Source organism: Peromyscus eremicus, chromosome 7, assembly GCF_949786415.1.
Source record: "Peromyscus eremicus chromosome 7, PerEre_H2_v1, whole genome shotgun sequence".
Taxonomy (NCBI): domain Eukaryota; kingdom Metazoa; phylum Chordata; class Mammalia; order Rodentia; family Cricetidae; genus Peromyscus; species Peromyscus eremicus.
In genome coordinates this window covers 53,217,764-53,242,832 of record NC_081422.1, presented here as the reverse complement: position 1 = coordinate 53,242,832, position 25,069 = coordinate 53,217,764, and the positions used below count along the sequence as shown (strand labels likewise).

The 25,069-nt window shown below is 45.0% G+C and overlaps 1 protein-coding gene across 2 annotated transcripts in view; it reads left to right on the top strand.

Moving 5' to 3' along the window:
- The first annotated feature begins 15,726 nt into the window (after positions 1-15,726).
- Positions 15,727-25,069, top strand: part of Rec114 (REC114 meiotic recombination protein) — a 108,652-nt gene continuing 99,309 nt past the window's right edge. For both annotated transcript variants that reach the window (XM_059268001.1, XM_059267999.1), the window contains exon 1: positions 15,727-15,921. In XM_059268001.1, the coding sequence (XP_059123984.1) occupies positions 15,766-15,921 (156 nt within the window). In that variant the 5' untranslated portion in view covers positions 15,727-15,765. The remainder of the gene's footprint in view (positions 15,922-25,069) is intronic.

The following is a 25,069-nucleotide window of genomic DNA, read 5'->3' as shown; positions in this document are numbered from 1 at the left end:
AAAGAAATTGCTGCGAACCGGGAGGAAGCTATTCTTACCAAGAACCCCGTCTGCATCAGACACTGAGCCACCTCCCAAGTCCTAGCCAGAAGGCAGGCAACAGGGCTGGGAGATGGCTCCAGCGGTAAAGCCTTCTGAGTTCGGATCCCGTCTCAGTTAGGAAGTGGGGTTTATACCAAAGCACACGCCCTTCTCTCCACCCCCTTCCTACCCCCTGACTGGGAAACAGAGTCTGACTGTAAGCTCCTACTGTGAAAGCCCATCCTCAAAGAGCTAGAAGAGTGAGCAGGCGAGCAGTCAACCCCCTCTTCCATCTGTGGGTGCCACCTCCTCCTTTCAGAGACCCTGCCATGCTGATGCCTCTCTGCCTGTATGTCCATGGCACTAATACCTCTTTTGATAAACTCTTTACTCCCCAGCAATCCATCTCAGTGCCCATAGTCTCCATCTAAAACCCACCCCAGTGTCTGCCAGGCTCTGCGCGACCTTGTTGAGTCCATGCAAGAAGGCAGATGTGCCAGCTAATTTTTATGTCAGCTTGGAAGAAGCTAGAGTCATCTGAGAGAAGGGAACCTCAGTTGAGAAATGCCTTTGTAAGACAGGGTTATAGGCAGGCATGCCTGGAGGGCATTTTCTTAGTGATGGATGCGAGCAGGCCCAGGCCATGGTGAGTGAAGACAGGCTGGGATGGTGGTCCTGAATGCTCTAAGAAAGTAGATTGAGCAAGCCAGTAGGCAGCATTCCTCCATGGCTTCTGCATCAGCTCCTGCCTCCTTCCTGTCCTGTTTAAGTTCCTGCCCTGACTGACTCTGATGATGAACTACAATATGGAAGTGTAAGTGAAATAAACCCTTTTCTCCTCGACTTGCTTTTGGTCACGGTGCTTCATCACAGCAATAGTAACCCTGTCTAAGACATCAGATAACAGGGCTGGGGATGTGGCTCAGCGGGTTAATTCTCAGAACCTATGTAAAGCTGGCCCTGGAAGCTGTGATTCAGCATCCTATGTTCCCAGGCAGGAAACAAGAGACTGCCTTGAACAATGTGGAAGGGGAGGACCAATGCCAGAGGTTGTCCTCTGGCCACCATTGTGTACATGTAGCAGTACTCACACAATGAGTGGATCTGTGTACCCATAGACAGACAGACACAGACAGACAGACAGACACAGACAGACATACACAGACAGACACACAGACAGACAGACAGACAGACACAGACAGACACACACGCACACACAGACAGACAGACACACACACACACACTAACACACACAGTTGTTTTGTTTAAGAAAGAAGGCAGATACTTCTTACAAGTGATGAAACTAAGGTTCAAAGACACCAGCTTGCCCCAGCTGGGTTCAAACCTGGGATTTTCAACCACAAAGTTCTGCCAGTATTTCTCAGAAGTGATGTTATTAGTATTAGGAGCAGAACATTTTTAAAAATGGAATAATATTTAGCATCTCTGGTCCCTGAGCAGTAAAGGTCAAGAGCAGGTCCAGGTCATTATAACAATTAAACCTGTCTGGCAGGGTGTGGTGGTGCATGTCTGGAATTCCAGCCCTCTGAAGATGGGGGCAGGAGGATTGTGAGTTCAGCCTAGGATATGTGTGGAGTAGGGCAGCACACCCTGGACGAAGAACTACTTTGATCAAACTGTCTCTGTTAGAGAACAAGAGAAAATTTGCAAATGCGACCTTGTGTGACATCCCCTCAAGTCACACATTTGCTGGCCTGAGGATGTGCACTCACATCCAGTTTATACATCTCCCTCTGTGTGCAGCGTGTGTGTGCCAACGGAATGTGGTGGATGAGGTGTGCCCTTGAGTGTGCATAGGAGTGTGGAGGTCTAAGCTGCCCAAGACCCTGCCTTTCTCCCTCCACATCCAGTCTCTTCAGTCCTGTTTTCTTTTCCCCTCCTAAATGCATCTCACAGCCTCTTCTGCTCTCCCTCCCTTCTGTACCTTCCTGTGTCAAACCTCCTCATCTCTCACCTGGGCCACTGCAGCAGCCCCTCCTCCAGGTGCAGATAGGCCAGCTTGCTGTCCCCACCACTGTCAGCATGATCTTCCTGAAAGACAAATCAGACCAAGTCACCGACTCCCTGTCCCAAGATTCCCCAGCCGTTGCCATTCTAGCGGTTCTAGAAGCAGAGTCCTGTATCTTAGAGCAATCTTCAAACAGAAATACCATATGTGATGGGCAGCAGATAGACGAGGAACTGTTCTGTGAACTGTGTAGGCTCCTTAGGAAGGCATGTGAGGGCTTCCACAGTCTGTCCCCCTGGGGTGTGTGTGTGTGTGTGTGTGTGTGTGTGTGTGTGTGTGTGTTTATTAGTATACTATACTGGTGCACAAGTGTGTGCATGTTCATGTGTGCATGGAGGCCAGAGACAACCTTGGCTTTTGTTCTCTCATTGATCGGGAGCTCTCCAGATAGATGCCAGCCAGCCAGTGAGTTCCGGTTTCTGCTTCCTCTGTACTAGTGTAGTCATCATACCTGGCTTTCCCCGTCCCAAACCTGGGTTCTGGGAAAATCTCACTCAGGTCCTTGTGCTTTCAAGGCATATTTTATCAATGGAGCCATCTTTCCAGTTCCATGCCACCACCTCTGACCTTACAGAAGAAAACAGGGGCTGAGTTTGAGGAGTCTAGAACCAAATGGAGTTCAAATCCTTTCTCTTTTTTTTTTTTTTTTTCTTTTTTTGGTTTTTCGAGACAGGGTTTCTCTGTGTAGCTTTGTGCCTCTCCTGGAACTCACTTGGTAGCCCAGGCTGGCCTCGAACTCACAGAGATCCGCCTGGCTCTGCCTCCCGAGTGCTGGGATTAAAGGTGTGCGCCACCACCGCCCGGCCAAATCCTTTCTCAATGGACAGTCTTTCACCTCTCTGGGCCTGGGTTTCCTTAATGCTTAGGTGGCCCTGATAATACTTCATGGGGACTCTTGAAAGTGAACTGGGTGTGTACTTGTGAAGCACTTAGGGTAGAATGTCTTCCCTTAGGGTAGAATGTCTCCTGGTATGGAGTAATTGCTCCGTCAATGTTAACTCTTTTGACCTTGCTTACACTTGACCTTGAGCTGCCCCAAATGTCTGCAAATGACCTGAAGTTGGAAGCTACTCAAGGTTCTGTTACATGCACGCTGTATACGTGTGTGGTCAGAGGTGCAGGGCTTGGCCACTGGAGAGGAAAGGAGCCTTATTGTAGGAACACGCAGAGACAGGATCCCGCATCACAAAGCTGACCAGGGCTCCAGAGAACCCTAGGCACCGGCCTCCTCACAACCAGCTTCTTTCTTCTTCCTGAGTGTTGGCTTTGTCACCCTTCTCCTCGGATGAGAAGACCATTTCATTTTCATTCTCTGAGTTCTTGAGGGACTCATTCTGATTGGCTAAATCTATTTTCCCAATGCCTCCTAATTGGGTAAGCCCCTGTGTGTCTGGCTACTTTATAGGCCATTAACTGTGAGGAAGAAACCTCTAGTCCACTCAGCAGCCACCATCCTTTAAAAGCTGGCCTTGGCCAGGTGGTGGTGGCGCACACCTTTAATCCCAGCACTTGGGAGGCAGAGCCAGGCGGATCTCTGTGAGTTCGAGGCCAGCCTGGGTTACCAAGTGAGTCCCAGGAAAGGCGCAAAGCTACACAGAGAAACCCTGTCTCGAAAAACCAAAAAAAAAAAAAAGCTGGCCTTGATTCCAGTGTAGCTGAGCTGGTGGCAAGTTGAAGGGGCGTGGTGACACTTCTGTAGCAGAGCGTCCCGCAGCCACTTCCTGGACAAGTGTCCTTCCTATGTCTCTCCCTGGCAAGCTTATTTTCCTGTCAAGTTTCTGTTCATTATCTCTTCCTTGATTTTTTCCAGGCAGAACCAGGCACTTTCTTCATGTAGCCAGGACCTAGACACAGTCCTGTTTGTAATCCCTGTGCTCCTGCCTTTCTTGGCACGGGATCTTCAGTATCTCTAGCATTTGGCACAGTGAGTGATTAACAAAAATTGTTTATCAGATGAATAAAGGCCACCGAGGTACATATGTAAAAGATGATGGATTTCAGCTCATATTTGTTCTCTTTGTCAAAAGTGTGATTCCTTTTCAAAACTAAGACAAGTTCAAACTGAAGAGTATATGTTAGTGTTTATTGTCAATTTGACATAAACCTAGAGTCACCTGGCAAGAGGGAGCCTCAACTGAGGAATTGCCTCAATCAGACTGGCCTAGGAGAAATTGTCTAGGAGAAATAGTTTTGATGATTGATGATTGAGGGCCGAGCCCACCATTGGCGGTACCATCCCTAGGCAGGTGGTCCTGGGCTGTAGAAGAAAGCTTGCTGAGCCTAAGCCAGGAAACCAGCCAGTAAGCAGTGTCTCACAACAGTTCCTGCCTCCAGGTCCCCTGCCTTGAGTTCCTGTCCTGACTTCCCTCAGGGATGGCATAAGACCTGGAAGCATAAGTCAAACAAATCCTTTCCTTCTCAAGTTGCTTCTAGTTAGAGTGTTTTATCACAGCAACAGATGAGTAATGGTAGAATATCAGGAGAAGTTGAGGTGAGGTGCTCTTTTCTCACTACCACCTAGGGACATCAGTCTCTCATGTGTCTGATTTCTCTGCTCCTTCCCACTGAAATGTCCTTTGAAGGCACCCATACCCACTGCCTCGTCTGTCTAGTCCCCTATTGACTTCAAATGCTGATTTCTCCAGGAACAGCTCCTAGATCATCCTCTCCCCTTTCAGTTACTTATTTCTCCAGCTCTGGGGTAAGTCTGAAAAACAGACTATGACCACTTTCATGTTTATCCCAGAGAAAAGAGATTCATTTCCTTATGTCTTTTTGCCTAGAAGGGAGCAGGCAAGGAGAGAGACTTACTCCTTTCTATAGCTCCCATCCTCCCAGGATGGTCCTTGGAACAGAGTAGGGTCTCAGCATACAATACGGGAATCCAGGGCAAGTAGCTATTCTGAAGCAGCAGAACCTCCCCACGGCTGGAACTTGGACTTTGAAATGTAGTTTTCTTACCACAAACCTTTTCCCATTGTGTTTGGCTCAGACTGAAGGTATTTATTTTCCTTTTTCTGTCGTTTTGGCAATTTCCCAGAGCCTATTTCAACTGGCTAATGGATGTGAGGGAATCCAAAAACACTCACTAATGTGCCACCTGTGGCCAACCGAGACCCATGGCAAACTTTCCTAGGCGATTTTTATATGATTGCTTTGCCCAAATAAGGTCTTTACATTTGGATGAAATGTGAAATTTCTCTACCATCCCTGGCTTCTTTTCTTCCTTTTCCTACCATTCTGCCATTTCAAGGACTGAAAAATGTAATTAAGCAAAATGCCAAGATGTCACCCGAGAAACCTTTTTTTTTAATGCAAGGAAAAGCTTCTTCTCAATGCTTGCTAGCTAGAAAATAGTTCTGTCTCGTAGCATGTTTGGAAATAAATTCCAAAGGTAATAAAGACTTAAATGTAAGGCTATGGAAGAGGAAAATAGTTAATATCATGATAAACTTCCATAGAAGAGATTTCCTGAGATATTTTTAAAAATTCTGGTAGGAGCTGCAGAGATGTCTCAGAAGTTAAGAGAGCTTGCTGTGCAAGAAAGAGGAGCAGAGTTCAGATATCCAGCACCCATGGAATGGGCTGGGCATGGTACCATGCACACCTGAAACCCCAGCACTAAGCGGGGCACAGATAGGATTGCTGGAGCTTGGCAGTTGCCTGCCTAGCCAAAAAAATGTAAGCATTAAGAGACCCGAACGTGGTGGACATTGATAGAGGAAAACATACGAAAAAAATCAGTCAAGAGAAAAAGTTGGATCCCATTGAAAATCAAAGATGTCTGAGAAGACTGTGAGAGCTGGAAGATGGGGAGGAGTGTGGATAAATGCCGCCTCCTAGACGTGACAGGGCTGTCACACTCAATAACTCCCCTCAGCTGTGCTTATCTGCACGTGAGCAAGCCACCAGGACTGGGGAGCACCGACAGCACTCACTGGACTGAGTGGGTTCAAATAAAGAAACGTGAAGGTGGAGAAGGGACGGAGAGGGCGTGTCTGGGGGAGTAGGAGGGGAGAGTTGGGAGTAGACAGAAGGAAGATATTGTACACATGACGCAATTGTCAAAGAAAAAAAGCTATTTGAAAAGTCTAAGTATCAGAAAATTGAGAAAATGTTTGTAATATAATTAATAGGTATTAAAACAGTATCTAGAATGTATGGAAAGCTGCTGTAAGCAAATAACAAAAATATGGAACCAATAGAAAAATGAGTGAAGGGCATGAGTGAGCAATTCACATGGTGTGGGGGACGACAAAATGGTGTACCTATAAAGTCATGATTAACTGAGATAATGATTAAGAGAATATATGTCAGAATTAATAATGGGCCATTTCTTAGTTACTGTTCTTTTGCTGTGAAGAGACACCATGACCAAGGTAACTCTTATAAAAGGAAACATTTTTTTTTTGTTGTGTTTTTTGTTTTTTGTTTTTCGAGACAGGGTTTCTCTGTGTAGCTTTGCACCTTTTCCTGGAACTCACTTGGTAGCCCAGGCTGGCCTCGAACTCACAGAGATCCGCCTGCCTCTGCCTCCCGAGTGCTGGGATTAAAGGCTTGCGCCACCACCACCCGGTTAAAAGGAAACATTTTATTGTGAGCTTACTTATACTTTTAGAGAGTTTGTCCATTATCATGGCGGGAAGCAGACAGGCATGATGCAGGAGCAGTATCTGAGAGCTTTACATCCTGATCTGCAGGCGGTCAGGCAGAGAAACAGACAACAGACAGACACTGGGACTGGCATGAGCTTTTGAAACCTCAAAGACTACTCCTAGTGACACTCCTACTCTAACAAGGCCACACCTCCTAATCCTTCCCAAAGAGTTCCACTAACTGGTGACTAAGCATTGCACTATGAGCCTATGGGGTCATTCTCATTCAAACCATCACAGGTCATTACTGTCAAAGAGAATATGGGAACACTGGACAAGTGTTGAGTAGTGTTCCTTATATGGGGAAGTAACTTGGCAATTTCAAATAAAATAAACAGCGAGCACACAGTACTCAGCAGCTCTCCCTTCAGATTCATACCCCAGGGAAAAACTCACCCATGGATATAAGGAAACCTAAGTAAAAGAATAAAACAGGGATTTGTGTGTGTGTGTCTGTGTGTGTGTGTGTGTGTGTGTGTGTGTGTGTTTTCCTTTCTGTAATAGTGAAGTTTGAGAACCTTTTTTCTTTTAGCTTATATTCCCTGAAGCAAAGATCAAAACAGGGTCTTTCTGGTATGCAATTGCAGTCATCCTGTTAACCACTGAGGAGGGTTGCCAGGACCCCTGCAGATGCCAACTCCCCAGATGCTCAGCCTCTTAGATAAACTGCTGAAGCATTTGCATATGCAAATCCTCCCATATCCTTTGAACCATCTCTAGGTTACTTACAATACCTAATGCAATGTAAACGTTACGTAAATAGTCATGCTTCTGTGTTGTTTCTGAAATGATGACAAGAAAAGTCTGTACGTGTGTGTGTGTGTGTGTGTGTGTGTGTGTGTGTGTGTGTGTGTGTGTTTTCCTGTACACATGAGTAAAGAGGCCAAAGGATAACCTTGGCCTCTACCTCAGGAGTGCCATCTACCTCATTTGAGATGGTCTCTCATTGGCTTGAAGCTCACCAATTAAGTCAGACTGTCTGGCCAGTGAGCTCCAGGGATCTTTTATCTCTGCCTCCTCAACACTGAGATTAAAGGCACAAGCTGCTGAACCCAGGTTGTTGATATTGTTTGTTTTGTTTTGTTTTTTGAATGTGCACGCTGGGTATCCACATTCAGCTTCTCAGTGCTTGCATAGCAAGCACTTTTCTGATTGAACTATGTCCCCAGCGCCCCCCCCCCACCATATTTTTATGTCCTATCTTGCTATCTTAAAGCATTGACTTAGATCTGTTACAAGGCATGTGCCACTATGCACAGCTTTGTACGTGGGTGTTGGACCTTCAGCTCGGGTCCTTGTGCTTGTAAGGCAAACACTTCACTGCCTGAGCCGTCCCCCCGGGGCCCCAAAGGCACGACTATCTTGTTGTAATGTAATATATACAAAGTGAAAATACTACACAGAGCAGGTCGTCACTATCTGTGGAATTCTGTTCTGAACAATCACCATGCATACTGAATTAGTGAACCCTGGGCTGTTGCTCCTGAGGGAAATGTAGGGTTAGGCTACTACAAGCCCATTTCACCAACCAGGTAATACATACCTCGTTTTATGTGTATTTCTGTTTAATTATGTCTTGTTTAATATATATATTTTTTTGGGGGGGGGTTTCGAGACAGGGTTTCTCTGTAGCTTTGGAGCCTGTCCTGGACTAGCTCTGTAGACCAGGCTGGCCTCGAACTCACAGAGATCCACCTGCCTCTGCCTCCCGAGTGCTGGGATAATATATATTTTTATTCACTTGAACTTAGTGTAATTCTTACCTGAATGAAGTTTAACCAACATACACATTTTTTTTCTGTAAAGTATACTGTACTCTTGTAGTTAATACACACTGGTTCCAAACTCAAGGTCTGTTTTAAACAGTGAATTCTTTATCAAACAAAAACAAAAACAAAAACAAAAACAAAACAAAGCTCAAAACATAGCAATAAGCACACTGTAAAGCAGACACATGCTTACAAATGCATGCAAAATCCTCTTGTCTGACCTTTCTCGGGGACTGTACACCCTCCTTGAAGGGGATTAAAAGGTGTCTACCTGCCGTCCAGTGTGACCGGTTCCAAGAAGGCCCAAGGGCTGAATGAGAACAAATGCAGCTAGATGAACAGGACCCAAACTCTGTCTCCTGTAAGCTCTGGGACTCCATGTCCCCAGTGTGGCGGCAGAGGAATTAGGAAATGCAGGGTGCAGAAAGGTGGACTCTTCTTCTCGTGATAAAATTCATACAGCATGAAAGTCATTATTTTAAAGATTACAATTATAATGTACTGGGCAAGTTGTCCTCTGACCTCCAAACTGTGGCATTTATGTGCATGCAAAAAGTAAAACATCATTTAAAACATAACACACACACACACACACACACACACACACACACACACACACACACACACAAATAATTTTCCCTAAAGAAGGGATTTTCATTCTAAACTACATTGTGATACCCTCAAAGAGAAAGTGTTGCTTGCAGGTAAACAGTGCAATATCCCTGGCCATTCCCAAAGGTCCCTCTGCAACTGACCTCCCAGCTCCATCCAGTCCTACCCTAACATCTGCTGCAGATGTGCCTTCACTGGCTTCCGGCTAAATTATTCAAATTATCTCAATGATGAAGCTCAGAACGCTCTTGCTGAGTCACTGTCCAGCACAAAGCATTTTCTTCATGATGCTTTCATCTGTCTCTGAGGTGTGAATTGCTAATCTTACCGCCCCTGTCTACAGAGGTGGGTAAAATGATTTCTCCGGGGAAGGAACGAGGAAGAAGTAAGCGATGCATCAAATTGGAACAGATTTCTAGAGGGGTCCGCTCTCCTCTATTTAACGGTGTGGTTGCAGGTGTTACTGTTAGAAATGTCCCAAATAGAACAACTACCAGGATAAGATTTTTGAGATGTTACATTTCTACTTTCCCATTTCCACTACTTATGGACATTAGGATAGGAAAGGAATTTTTTCCTAGGTTTGCCCTTTGTATATTCAAAGTGTCTTAAATCATCCATTACTTCCGAATTAATATCTGCAGCCCTTCACTAAGAAGAAAACCATGCCAGGAACTCTGATTCCGATATTAGCAAAGCAGTCCTTTTCATGGTGGGGCTTTGTAGTTTTTCTCTAGGGTTTGTTTTCAGTTCTCTTTCTGGTTCTAACACAGTTTGCAAAGCATGCTCCCAAATTTACCAGCTGGCAAACATGTTTCTAACTAGCCTGTTTTTTCTCGGAGCTTTTAATGAATGGGAAAAGCCGGTCTTAATCTCCTTTCATGTTGTGCCAATGAGCAGCAGCCTGAGGACAAGTTGGCCCTGTCTGTGTCACATTGAAGTCCCTTCAATTACCTGCGACAGGACATCTGGTTTTTTGCACGTGAAGGATGGAGTAGAAATGAACATAATTGTTTTCTAGCTGTGAGCATGAGGTTCCACAGGAACATCCCTTCCACACACAGCCACCTGGGGTCCGACCTTATGGAGACACATCCTCTGGCTGTATTGATGAGAACAGGGATTTTCTGGAAAATCCCCACTGCCACGGACAGTGCTCTGCTGTGCTCAGAGACTCTGTGCTGTAGCTGAGGGACCCAGCAGGCAGAGCAGAAGTGTATGTCTTTGTCATCCTGCGGTGCGGGGGACCTGAGGACACTGGAGCCATTTCCTTTGTCAACTTAATATCCAAGGAAAAGGGACGTTTGAGTCCCTAGTCTGTTTTGAAAAGGACACGATCAGATTCTAAAACCATTTCCCCTTCCTTCCTTCCTTCCTTCCTTCCTTCCTTCCTTCCTTCCTTCCTTCCTTCTTTTCATAAGATCTTGTGTAGTCTAGGCTTGGCCTCAGCTGAAATCAAATATACCTTTATCCTCTACCTCCTGAGTGCTGAAATTACAGCACGTACTGTCATGTCCACTTGGCTTTTGCAGGGCTGGGGAATCCAACCTAGGGCCTTGAGCATGCTAGGCAAGCACACCACTAAGCCACTCATGCTTTCATCCACAGTTCTGTAGCACACCTTGGACAATAATGCTAACTACTCAAGCAGCTAATGCCTCTCTGTGTTGAATGTCACCTGCAAAATAGTTACACATGAAAAGGATTTTTTAAAAAAAAGATGTTTAACGAAATAAGTACTTTTTCAATTTCTGGGATTTTATTTTTCTGTCTAGGAACCGTCTCAGAAGAGGGGGTGCTGTAGAAAGCTCGCCTCCAAAGCCAAATAGCCATGCTCTTCATCAGGGCAGCTGTGACCCTCTGCAGGCAGCCCTGGAAATGGGGCCTGTAGATTGTTGAGATCCCTTCATAAAAGGAGGAGCAGGAAGAGATACTAGGCTCTCCCTTTTTATCTCAGGCACTCCCTTCTGCACCTCCCAGCTAGCTCAGTCTACTTCTGCCCTGATTGCTCATGGTCCTGTGGTTTGGGGATGCTGGATCTAGAGATTGTGAAATCTCTATCCATGCAGTCATTGGAAATTTTCATCCATCGTGGGGTGAGACTTTTCAATGGTGTGGCTGCTTTGGGATCGCTGACATCTCTGTAAATGTTCCCTCACCCATGCTCTACAAGAAAGCACAATGAAATCATTGGTGTACCGACTCAGACTTTAGTCTGTCACTGGCGGGGGGATAGGTGTTTATTACTCCCCCCTCAATGAATTCATGTAACAGGTGCCATTCAGTACTTTAGGTCACAAATTCTGCTGTGACTGCAGCTAGTTACTTAGGCATGGGAGAGTCTTCGGATTGAGAATGATTCTTCCTCTCCTAAGTACCCCTTGTACCATCTGCTTCTCTACAACTGTCTTAAAATGAAATCTGAAGCTCTGTCGGTCTTGGTTGTTGCCACCTTAGTTTGTTTCAGAAGCAGATCCTGGGACAAGGATTCAAGCACGAATAATTTATTTTGTAGCTGATCCTAGGAAACACTGAGAAGGAGGGAGAAGGGAGTTAGACATAAAAGAATCATTACCAGCTGGAGCTGAATCCCACTAGGGAATGCTGGGAAACAGGGCATTACACAGATCTCAGCATTATCCCACCTGAGGAGTGAGGAGGAAAAGAGACAAATAGATTCTCGGGACATAATCAATAGCTTATTACCCTCTAAAAGTCAAAGTCAAATCCCATCTTGTCCTCGATGTACAGGACGTGTCTGTCCCTTACTCTTAGGCCCTCCTTTATCTCTTACCTCAGGGTCAAAACTCTCTAGGTGTGGGCACTGGTTCATCCCAAAGATGAACCGGTCACGTATCCCTATCTTACCCGAGAAGTGGACTTTTTTTTTTTCTTATGTATGTGTGTGGGTACACTTGTGTGGGGAACATGGATATTTGGGCTTGAAGTTGATGTCAGCTGTCTTCTTCAATCATCCTTCACTTTATGTTTAGAGATCCCCAGTTTAATGACAGCATACATTAGAGAAGAGACTTGCAGGAGAATATGGGCTAGACGTGGAGGTCCGCAGTAGATGCTCCTCCAGCATGCATGAGGCCCTGGCTTCAATCCCCACAGCACTGGAACCGTTTTTTAAAAAGCAAACTGCGAGCTAGTTATACAGTAGAATGCTGTTTAGTTCTAAAAAAGAGTAAATTCTTGATGGAGCCTAAAAATGAAATTACAAATAACAAAAGAAGCAGATCTAAGCCAGGGGCTTGGAAGTGCATGTCTGTAATACCAACATGTGGGAGGTGGGGACAGTGGGAGCAAGAGTTCAAGGTCATTTTTGGTAGAGGTCAGCCTGGGCTTCATGAGCTCCTGTCTCAAAAAAGAAAAGAAAATGGTCAATATAATGGGCTTACCATGGATACTTTCATGTATGTGGAGTCCTGGGGGAAGATAGCCAGGCTATGGTGATAAAACAGGCCAGACCATCTGTTTATTTTGTGAGGCAGACATTAACTGGGAAGAGGAAGGAATTTAAGAGTTTCAAAAATGTTTAATATCTTGTTTTGGGTGGTTACATGAGTAAACGCTGGTGTTAAAACTCACCTAAATTGGCTGGGTATGGTGGCACACCGCTTTAATCCCAGCACTCAGGAAACAGGTGGATCTGTGGGAGTTTCAGGCCAGCCTAAGGGCTACATAGTGAGCCCCCATCTCAAAAAACAAAAATAAAAAATAGAACAGAAAGCACAGAATTATCTAATTAAACATTAGAGATCCGTGCTTTTCGTTGTGTAATACTGTCCTTTAATAGACATTTCACTTGGATCTTTGCAAAAGAAGACACTTTAGCTGTTCAGAAGATGCAGTGGTTTGTTTGCTCAGTGGTCTGACCCCCCACTAGTGCAAGCCTTAGAAGAAGGGAGAAGCCTAGTGGGTTTCACTCCTTGCAGTGCTTAGGTCTCCTGGGTGTTCAAGTAATTCTCCTTAATACCGTAAGTTTGTGCGAGCTTCCATGCCTTGGGCTGTGGCTTTATCATACATCTCCCTCTGCAGGCATGACCTGCTCTTGGCAGATGCTAGTGGCCCAGGAAGCTGGATGCAGGTGTATTGTCTAGGAAGGGAGCTCGCAGGTGGGAACTCAGCAGGACTCTGGGTGTCCTTGGGCACTGACAGGGTCCCAACTGTGAGCACCATCTGTTCCTGTGAAGGGTGTCTGACAGCAGCTGCAACCCTGGACCTGGAAGGTGAGTGCCCCTGAGACTCAGTGTCAGCCTTCTGTTCCCATCCTCCCTTCCTGTAGCAGGCCCATGGAAAGTCACTTTAACCCTGGACACAGAAAGGATCCACACATGTAGCATTTCCAATTTACCAAGTGTTTCCTCCCATATGCTCTCATTTCATCTTGTCGTGATCCCGTAAGGTAGTTGTTTAATGGTCCTATTCTACAGAGAGGGTGAGTGACCTCCCCAAGGTCACACAACTGGCAAGCCGTAGACCTGAGACTCAAACCAAGCTTTTAACTGTTTACCACCCCACTAATGACAGTACTGCTGTGTCATTTCAGGACCTTCAGAAGCGGTTTCTGAGACCTGACCTTTTCAGTAAGGTTTACTGAATGAACGAAACAAAATGGTTGGAAACAAATTCCCCTTGCCTTTAATCCAATTTATCTTATTTATCCCCGTTCCCTTGCCCCCCACCACTGGGGCAGTGTCACTTACTTATGCAAATTTTCCACATTCCTAACCACCAGCCAATTAGGTGCCCTTCTGCTCCAACTCCCTTCTTTTTTTTTTTTTTTTTTTTTTGGTTTTTCGAGACAGGGTTTCTCTGGGTAGCTTTGCACCTTTCCTGGAACTCACTCTTTAGCCCAGGCTGGCCTCGAACTCACAGAGATCCACCTGGCTCTGCCTCCCGAGTGCTGGGATTAAAGGCGTGCGCTACCACCGCCCGGCTTTCCCTTCTTCTTTTAGGCGGGAGCTTTGCTGGCACCTCTGTCTCTCTGATCATCAACCCTGCCCCCCATGGGATGCCAGCTTCCTCATCATTCCTTGGGAAACTCTCACCCTTCAAGCCCCAAGTCAAATGCCACCACCACTCCCTCCTGGTAGAAGGATGATGTCACGACACAGCATTTCCTGTCAGTTATAGCTACCAAGCTCCTGGCTTGGCCTGGCCTTATAAATACTTAACTTCTTTGTGAGTGGGGCTGACACATGGGGCCGCTGTGGAACCCATAGTTATTCTGAGGCTCTGCTGCCCACTGGGCATGTGACCTTAGACAAATGAGTTTGTTTGCGCCTTGTTTCATGCTTCCTTATGAGATCCTGAGATCCCGGAGGCTGGGTGTGCACTGTAAGAATGGGTAACCGTTTTCGGAACCAGTTGTTGACCAGCATAGTTTTGGCACACTATAGATAGTTGATTCGTTGTACTGAACAAATTACCACCTTCCCAACCGTTCTCTAAACGTTTACTGTGTAGTTTAAAAACTGTTTGAATTGAGACAGGTTTGATGGCTCCTAGCTATAATCCCAACATTCAGGAGGCTGAGGCAGGCTCACCACAAGTTTGAGACCAGCCTAGGCTAGAGATTGAGATCCTGTCTCAAAACAGAAAGAAAACAAAACCCAATTTAAAAAAAAAACTTTGAAGTTTTCAGTTTGTTTTTACTTGGTGTTTGGTTAGCATAGCTTCCATTCTCTGTATACATTATTCTGACTTGACACTGATTGTATAAATACTTAAATTCCTTTAAGCGAAGCAGACATAGGAAGAGACTCTGGGGTCCACAGTTCTACCTTAGCTCTACCATTCACCAGCTTTGTCCATAGATAAATAACGTCGGCTCCCTGGACCTTATTTTACCACCATCCGTTCTGGGGTAAGGGGTGGGGTAATAATCCCTGTTGTGTTTCTGTAACTCACCACAAGGTTGTTGGGAGGATAAATGAACTAACAGATGTGGAAATGTTTTGCTGGCTATAAATCACCCAGGAATGTCATTGGCTTGCTGTTTGATGGAGGTACACCTTTTGCTGCTTGGCTGACCCTACCCATCTGCTCCTCTCTTCAGGCGAAGAAAAGAGGCAGTATGCCCAGGGGTACAGGCTGATGAGAAAGTAGCCATGGTTCCTGAATGGTTGTGGTTGATTTGGGGTAGGATGTGAAGAGATGCCACGATCTGAGAGACTGCCGTGAGGAGGGAGAGACACCCTAGAGCGCCAGCCTAGTGCCAGCGTTTAGCGGTTATGAGGAAGTCTGCCAGTTTGGGAACTCTCTCAAGGCTCGGGGCTGATGAATGAGCGGGGTTGCCTTGAGGGAAGGTGAAGTCTCCCATGCCGGCGCTGAAACCGTCCAAATTGTAAGCATAATAGCCTCACTTCCAGGCGGAAATTGTGACAATCTCTCTTGGGTACCCAAAGTCAAAAAAAAAAAAAAAAAAAAAGAAAGAGAAAAAGAAAGAAAGAGGGAGAGGAGGGAGGGAGAGAGGAAGGAACGAAGGAAAGAAAGATAGAAATAGAAAAAAGAAAAACCCAGCGAAGAGCACACTTCCGGTAAAGGCATCCTCCTCTTTCCGCTTAGGGGAGGGGTGGGCCTTGGACCACCGCGCTTCCTGATTGGCTGACTGATTGTCGGGGGGGGGGGGGGTCACGTGGAGGCAGCCTTCCCAGGACCGTGGGCAGGCATGGCTGAGGCGGGAAATGTCGCCTCGGGCCTCGGCCTTCCAGGAGAAGTCTCCCAGTGGCCTCTGAAGCGCTATGGTCGCTTCATGCTCTTGGACACCGCCGAGTCGCCTGGGCCTAGCTCGGAGGATGCTGTAGCGTCCTCGCCCACTTGGAAGGTGAGGCCTGAGGGAGGGAAGGACCGTCAGCTGCCAGATCCCCAGGGAAGTAAGGAGGACCCTGGGCAGCAGCACTTAGGGCCAGTGCCCCAGCCTCACACCTCTACGAGGACGGGAGGGGCTAACGTAGGAAACTTGTGTCTGAATAGGAATAGGAGGCATAGTTGTAGTTGATTTCATTCTCAAACTAATTATGCAAGAATGAGATAAACATTCAGATATTCAACAGGTACCCATTGAACGTGAGTTGCATACTAGACGCTGTTCAGTATGCTAGGGATTTAACATGGAGCAAGGCCTGAATGGTCCCTGCTGTCATGCGTGGTTTTGTTTTCTCATGGGGCTGGGGGAGTCTGTGGTGCCCCATCCCTGAGCTGTGTCTCTCGACCCCATTGATCCTGGTTTCCTGAGGACATAGTGTTTCCCCAGATAACTGTAAATTGTGGCAGGGAGAATTAAGTCATCCATAGCTAAATTGTCATGCTCTGTGGTAGTCAAGCACCTACACAAGACTAAAGTTAGATTCCAGCTGTTTTAGTTTGGGTGCTGGGGATTGGACCAGGGTCTCCTGTGTGCTAAGCATGTGCTTTACCACTGAGCTACACTGCCAGCCCCTGAAATCCAGCTTTGATGGTGAATTTCCATGTTCTCGGTTAAGCTACTTGGCTTCTCTGAATCTTATTTATCGTAAAATAGAAGTATCTTGATGTTATATTGAAATAAGTGTAGTAGAGATGCAACAGGAATAAAAATAACAGTTTTACTTCATAGGGCATGTGTGCATGTACACTGAGTTGTTTATGTTTTTGGATCGCCGTGGGTAAGATAAAAGTAAAGAAAAACAGATATTTCCAGTGAAAGTTATAGCATGTGAAAGGCTCCACACCTCAGAAAACCTTAGCAGGTCTAATATATAAAAGGTTGGTGCTTAGGGAACCAAGGAAATGAGCCTAAGTGGTGTGGCTGTCTGGAGAGGAGGACAGGTGTCTTGTGAATATTCTTAGAGCCCACGGGCAAGCCAAAGGAAAGGTTTTAATCGTTTTCTTCTTTGACAAATCACTCTGTCTTTGTAGATAGAATTAGAGGACAGTGTCTGTGAATTCAGGAAGACAAAAGATAATGACACCTCAGGCCTGCGGGGATGGGGGGGCGGGGAGACAGTAGAGATGGGGAGACGGGACACAGACTTTGGAGGATAGAAACGAAAGGGTGGCGATTGATTGAATGTGCGCAGGGAGGGTAAAGGGATTTGGTTTCTGGCAGAGGCAGCAACAGGGGAGTGGGCTGCACTGGAGGAGGAACAGGATGCTCTAAGGCTTCAGATTTGCATGTGCTGAGCTTCATGTGCACAGTGAAATGCCGCTTGTACTCAGTTGGGTGTACTGTTCCGGACTCAGAAGGTGGATCTGGGCATGTGAAGGTGTGAGCCAGCATCTGAAGGTGATACGGTTATGAGGTTAGAGGAGATTCCAGGACCTGTTCTCAAGGGAATGCAACCACTGTAGGTCAGCTGGAAGTGTCAGAACCTCACAGATTGACCGGGCTGGAGAGTTGTAAAGTACCTAGGAGAATGAAGAGAGTTCTCTCAAGAGGGAGAGAATGCTTGGTTAAGTTTGTTGAATGACTAGAGGGCGGCCATTGCATTTAGCCACAGGAAGGGTTATTCATGGTTGAAGAGGAGTTTGAGCGAGTGGAGGGTCTAGAAGGCAGCCAGAAGGGGATTGAACAGTGACTGACAGGTGAATAAATAGAGGCAAGTGCACAGTTCCGAGAGCTTTGGCTGGGGATGTGAATAGAAATAGGACGTTGTGAATTATTCATGACGTTCTGAAATATTAGAGTAAATGGTACTCTAAAACTGGAAATCAATATATTTAGGCCCGTTTAAAAAAATCATTAACCATCTTGTTGTACTCTTGTGGAACTCTGTATCCTAAAAGAAGATATAGGCCAAAAATGCAAAATGGAGTGAGGGGGAGTGAAATGCAAGTGTGACAGGTCTATAATTGGATCTTATAAAAGGCCAGGGATGTTGGAGGACATATTTAACTTCCAAGACTGCTTCAGTAGGCTTCTTGATAATTTCTCCTAGCAACTCTTTAATCCTTTTCAATCCTTTGCTCCGTGTTGGGTGCATTGGCTCAGATTCAGCCAGGTAACTCTTATATTGCAACCCAGAGCATGGGCATTTTGACCACTTTAAGGTATCGACTGTTATTACAATTTTTACCTTCTCTTTGCAAAGCTCTTCATAATTGCTTATAAGGAACAGCACTTTTCAGCTGTTTTCAAATGTTTGACATAACACCATGGCCGTAGTGATAAGAGATGAAGTTGGTGTTTGCAGGGATTTTGAAAACTGGATATTTGTACCTTGCTTTGAATCTGTGCCCAGCCGTCCTGCCTGCTGTGATCAGTTTCAACTTAGGTCTGTCATATATTTCTTTTAAATGAAAGAGAAACAGGATTTGTTCTATTTTATAGGCACTGTGACTATTGTATAATAGTAACAATAATACTGTACTCTCCAAGCCCCATGTGAATTTCTTTTAAAAACATGTGATACCTACAATATGTGTTAGGTGATACACAGAAATTTATTATGATATAGTCATTCTGGTAGGGTTTTTTTCATATGGAATGTTTCAAATTCAACTGTGGATAAATTTTGTTTTGTTTTGTTTTTCAAGACAGGGTTTCTCTGTGTGGTTTTGGCGCCTGTCCTGGATCTCACTCTGTAGACCAGGTTGGCCTGAAACTCAGAGATCTACCTGGCTCTGCCTCCCGAGTGCTGGAATTAAAGGTGTGTACCACTGCTGCCCGGCTTCCATTTTGATTTTTTAATTGCCCCCCAAATTATGGAGCAACTCTGTTCTCTTGATCCCATATGTGTAGTTATTTAGCTTTGAAGAGGATGCTCATCACAGTGGCCACATGCTGGCAAAACTGTCCATCCAAGAGAAAGATGACCAGTGCAAGATTTCTCAGACTACAAGTCCCAGTTGAGAGGTAAGGTCAAGTTAGGAGACATTATGGTATACAGAGAAGTGCCCACCATGCTGATTCCATTTACTCCTCTGAATTGTTATTACATGTTACACTGTTTGGTAGCAAATAAACTTTATTTTAACAGTGAACAGAATAAAACCCCCAAACCTACCACAGTTTACAGCTTTGCTACTCAGGCATCAGTGTTCATAGCCATCCTGTGGGGATTTTGTTAAAGTGTGACTTCTGACTCAACCAGAATAGATTGTTGTGGGGAGTGAGCTTCGGCCATCATAGTAAGCTCCTGAGTGGCACTGGGGATGGTCTGGGGACTATGCTTTGAGAGGCAGGGATTTGGGAGACCCTGAGTGAAGTGAGCCGCTATGTAGTGCAATTAATAAAATGAATTTATAGAGGCATGACTAAATTAGATTCAAAATGAATATGCAAATATTTTATTAGTGGGGTTAATACTTAAGCCATATGTCATCATCTAAGTGGAAAGAGCAAATGAAATACAAACTTGAACTTGATTTTTGTTCCTTATATCTATTGGCCCAGCCTTTCTGACAAAAATGATCATCATAACAGATTGGTCCATTTTTATGTCTGTATATAATTTAGTCTGTTAATTTGAGAATTTTGAAAGGTGATGTTAATTGCAGGTTGCTTTTCAATTAAAGTTTTACCATGTTTTTCAGATTCTAAATATTTCCCAGACATGCCTTAATTGGTTGAACCTGACAACTTCTTAGATTATTTTTTTCAAAGAAAAAAAAAAAAGATCCTTTAATTTTTGTAGGCGAACCTTAAAATAATTGCCCTACTTAGAAACTAAGAAATGGAATATGAAGCTTGTACTTGAGTTGAACTTTTAATGTGAGTTCAATGTAGAGTACACTCTGAGGACCTTTCTGTAGCCGCAAGTTTCCCTGTGTCCCGCCCAGTCCTGTGCAGCCGCTCAGTCCCAAGTAAACACACTGAGGCTTATATACTTACACATTGAATGGCCTATGGGTCAGGCTTCTTGCTAGCTAGTTCTTATAACTTAACTCAACCCATTTCTATTAATCTATATGTTGCCATGTGGCCGTGGCGTTACCAGTCTGCTGGCCTCTTGTTGCTCCTTCGGTGGCAGGCTGGCATCTCCTCGACTCTACCCTTCTTCTCGGTCTCTCTGCTTGGATTTCCTGCCTGGCTGTAAGTTTTCTTGCCATAGGCCAAAACAGCTTTATTTATTATCCAATGGGAGCCACGCATAGTCACAGCATACAGAAAGACATCCCACAGCACCTTTCTCTTTCATATTTCTAGTGCCTCCATGCTCCCCGCCACATGATAAATCCTTAGTAATGTTTGTCTGAATGTGTGGTGTGGCAACCCTTTTTTTTTTTCCATTTTTGAGACAGGGTCTCACTGTGTAGGTCTAGCTGCCCTGGAACTTACAGACCAGACTGACTTGAACTCACAGAGGTCTGTCTGTTTCTGCCTCCCAAGTGCTGGGATCCAAGGCATGCCTATCTCTTACTGCAGCCCTAAGAAGCGAGTATTATTTTATGAATCAATCAGCTGAAACTGAGGGATGTTCTGTGGCTTTTCTCAGTGTTTAGAGAGAAGTTGGGAGTAATTCAGACTCTAGTTTTCTTGTCTTTAAAGCTCATGCTTTTAATTACAGGGCTGCTTCCCTTAGAAATGTTAGTATTTCAGGAGTTTTCAAAGTAGCATGCAAGGTGAACACGATTAAGATGATTTTGTTAATGTCTTCAGGACAATTTAAGATTCAGTAAAATTTCAAGAAAATTATTTTAAAGAAATAGCAAAATAGCAGTTCTCCTTTGTATGCTGGTGATTTTTTAGTAGATCCTTATTGTTGTGAATTTTAAGTTGTTGGGTCCAGGAAAATTTTGTGTTTCTATAAATACTCCAGCAACACCCCCACCCCACCCCCATCCAACCCCACACATGGGATAAGTTACTTGGAAAGAGTTGCATTCTTTCAAGTCTGTTTTGTAAACCATGTGAAGATTGGCAGAGCATTTGGTTTAGGACTAACCCTCACCAACTCCTGAAGGAAAATTCTTGAGAGAACGCTACCCAGTGCCCCATAAATGAAGTGTCTTTCACTCTGGCTGCTAAATAGTAGACAGTGTTCAGGGCTCTGTGTGGGTCTAGGCAGTGCTTCCTTACATTCACAGAGGTGGTTCTTTCCCCAGCCATGTGTGCTGAGCAGGGCTGCCCTGAAGGACAGGCTTCAGAATGACTGGTGTCCACTCTGGGTGTACTCCGGTATTCTGTCCCATGTAGTCTTGCCTTTCTGCCTTCTTGGCCATACAGCTCCACCTCTTAAACTCAGAGAGATCTTCCAGATCCTGCCTGGGTTGGTTTTTGTTGGTTTTTTCTTGCACTTCACTATGAAAATTCTCCAAGCAGTGGCAGACATTGTATGACACTTTATAATTTTGCATTTTCCTAACTTCTTCCTACTTATATCTTACAACTCTTTGGGGCAGTAGTAGGAGAGCTCACTTCATATCTTGCAATTTCTCAGAAATCCTGTCCTTCATTTCCTGTACCCAGTAACTTGAAAATGGATACTCCCTCTAATTTACTCAGTACTTTAGTTGTTTAGGCAGGAGAGTAAATTTGACCCCTGTTGCTTCATGCTAGCCTGAAAAGGAAGTCCACAGTGAGCCCTTAGGTTGCTTCCACTTGGGCTGTCTCCACTGTAGCTCATCCCCTCAAGACACCGTGGAACTGTCCTTGGGATTCACTCGGTCTTTTCGTTGTTTGTTAGAGACAGGTCTTACCATGTGGCCTTGGCTGGTTTCAGTGTTCCTGCCCCACCTCTCCAGTGCTGGGATTACAAGGTGTTCCACCATGCCTGACCTCACACAGTCTTAAAATATAATCATGTTACCCTTAATGATATAGTTAAATTCTGAGCACGGCATCATTAGACAGTTGCATTGTTAAACTAACATAGTTAGACAAACCAAAATGAGTAGCATGTCATTAAATGTTACTATTTTATGGGACCATTGTTGTGTGTGTGGTCCTGTGGCTTGTTTTGGGCTGAAACACCATTCTGTAGCTGTGGTTGTATTAGGTATTCCAGTGTTGGGTTAGAATAGGTAGAGTGGGCCCCTGGAGCCACACTCCTCAAGATGGACAGACAGCCTTCATCAGAGGCTTTCCATGCACTTCTTTCCATGTACATCCAATGTTCTTCTCATAACTCTTTGGGTCTTAGATGGTGTAGACAAGAAGTTAAAACCTGGCTAGCTAAATAGCTTACCAAAGGTTGACACAGGAAATGGAAAGATAGATTCTGAAGCCCGGATCTTCCTCATTCTGCCACAGCTGCTGCTTCCTATGTTGCTATCTTTTCTCCTGAAGATATAGAGTTACTGTCAAGAGTTACTATTCACTTAAGAAACATCCAATTTTTGAATTAATTAATTAATTTATTCTTCTCTCATATATTACATCCTGACCTAAGTTTCCCCTCTCTTCTCTCCTACCAGTCCTTCTCCCCACTTCCCCTCTCCCTCAGATCCACTCCTCCTCCGTTTCCCTTCAGAGAAGAGCAGGCCTCCCAGGGATACCAACTGAACATGGCAGAACAAGTTACAATAAGACTAGGCACAAACCCTCATGTCAAGGCTGGACGAGGCAAGCCTTTCCTGGTAGGAGAAAAAGGGTCCCAAGAGCAGGCAAAAGAGTCAGAGACAGCCCCCACTCCCACTGTTAGGAGTTCTGCAAAGAACACCAAGCTACACAACCATACAGAGGACCTAGGTCAGACCTACACAGGCTCCCTGATTGTCATTTTAGTCTCTGTGAGCCCCTATTAGTCCTGGTTAGTTGCTTCTGTGGGCCATGTTCATGTTGTGTCCTTAGCCCCCCTGGCTCCTACAATCCTTCCTCCCCTTCTTCCATGGTATTCTCCAAACTCCACCCAATGTTTGGCTGTGGGTTTCTATATCTGCTCCAATCACTTGCTGGATGGAGCCTCTCTGATGATGATTATGCTTGGCTCCAGTCTATGAGTGTAGCAGACTATCATTAGGAATCATTTTACTAAAAAGAAAAAAAAAGAATGGAAAAAAGCCGGGCGGTACACACCTTTAATCCCAGCACTTGGGAGGCAGAGCCAGGTGGATCCCTGGGAGTTTGAGGCCAGCCTGGTCTACAGAGTGAGATCCAGGACAGGCTCCAAAACTACACAGAGAAACCTTGTCTCAGGAAAACCAAAAAAAAAAAAAAAAAAAAAAAAAAAAAAAAAAAAAAAAAAGGAATCATTTTACTGACTCTTCCCCCCGCCCCCCCCCAGTCCTCTTTGGTTCTATCTTAAGCCTCTGGGCTATCCAGCCTCTGGTTCCTGGCCCTCCAGGCAGTGCCAGGCATGGCTCCCTCTCATGGTGTAGGTCTCAAGTTGGACCAGTCATTGGTTGGTCACTGACACAAGTTCTGTGCCACCTTTCCCCTAGCACATCTTGCAGGCAAGACAATTTTAGGTTGAGGGTTTTGTGGCTGGGTTGGTGTCCCAGTCCCTCCTACACTGGGGCTTCACCTGGTTACAGAAGATGGTCAGTTCAACAATTAATACCTGGGACCTCATGAAACTAAAAAGCTTCTGTAAGGCAAAGGACACATCAGTAAGTCAAAACAGCAGCCTACAGAATGGGAAAAGATTTTCACCAAGTCCACATCTGACAAAGGGCTAATATCCAAAATATATAAAGAACTCAAGAAACTAGAAATAAACAAACCAAATAATCCAATAAAAAATGGGGTATAGGCCTGGCAGTGGTGACACACACCTTTAATCCCAGCACTTAGGAAGCAGCAGATCTCTGTGAGTTCAAGGCCAGCCTGCTCTACAAAGTGAGTTCCAGGACAGCCAGAGCTGTTACACAGAGAAACCCTGTCTCTAAAAACAAAACAAAACAAAACAAAACAAAAAACAAACAAACAAAAAAAACCCATCATGAAATGGATGGAACTAGAGAAAAATCATCCTGAGTGAGGTTACCCAGACCCAGAGAAACAAACATCTTTCATCTTGAGTCTAGAGCTGGAGTGATGCTCCACTCTCAGGAACTGAGTCTTCTTTTATTCTGTTCTTCTGCCATGCATGACTATTGTGATGGTGTTGTTGGGGGATTTTGCTCTTTTTGGGGAACTGCCACCCAGCCCCCAAATAAATCACACATGGAGACTTATTCTTACTTATGAATGCCCTGCCTTAGCTTGGCTTGTTTCTTGCCAGCTTTGCTTAACTTATTCTGACTACCTTTTGCCTCTGGGCTTTTCCCCGTACTCTAACTTCTGTAAATCTTACTCTTACTCTGTGGCTCCCTGTGTAGCTGGGTGGCTGGCCAGTCCTTCTCCTTCTCTGACCCCTAGCTCTCCAATACTTCTTCCGATATTTCTCTTTCTATTCATACTCTCTGCCTGCCAGCCCCACCTATCCTTTCTCCTGCCTTGCTATTGGCCATTCAGGTCTTTATTAGACCATCAGGTGTTTTAGACAGGCACAGTAACACAGCTTTACAGAGTTAAACAAATGCAACATAAACAAAAGTAACACACCTTAAAATAACATTCTACTATGTGATGGTTAATACTGTCAGCTTGACAGGGTCTAGTATTATCCTTGAGACAAGCCTCTGGGCACACTTGTGAGGAGTTGTCTAGATTAGGCTAGCCTCTGGGTATACCTGTGAAGGATTCTCTTCCTTCGGTTGATTGAAGTGAGAAGACCTACTCTGAATGTGGAGGCACCATCTGATGAACTTGGATTCTGGGTTATATTCATTCAACTTCCTGACTGTGGATGCAGCGTGACCAGCTACCACAAGCTCATGCCCCCGTGACTTCTCTGCTGTGATGGACCCATACACTGTGATCCACAATCAACCTTTTCTTCTTTTTGTTGCCTTTGTCTCAGAGTATTTTATCACAGCAACAGGAAGAGAAATTAAGACACTATAGTCAGTCTGAGAAAGAACCAGTGTTCTAGAAGCTTGAAGAAGGGAACACATGGACAGAGTTCCATCTCCCAAGGAGCTTCCTGTAAGCCACCATTTGCTTCACCTTACAACATGGTAGACAGAGCTTAAACTCACATGAATTAATGATGTATGCTGCAAGGTCA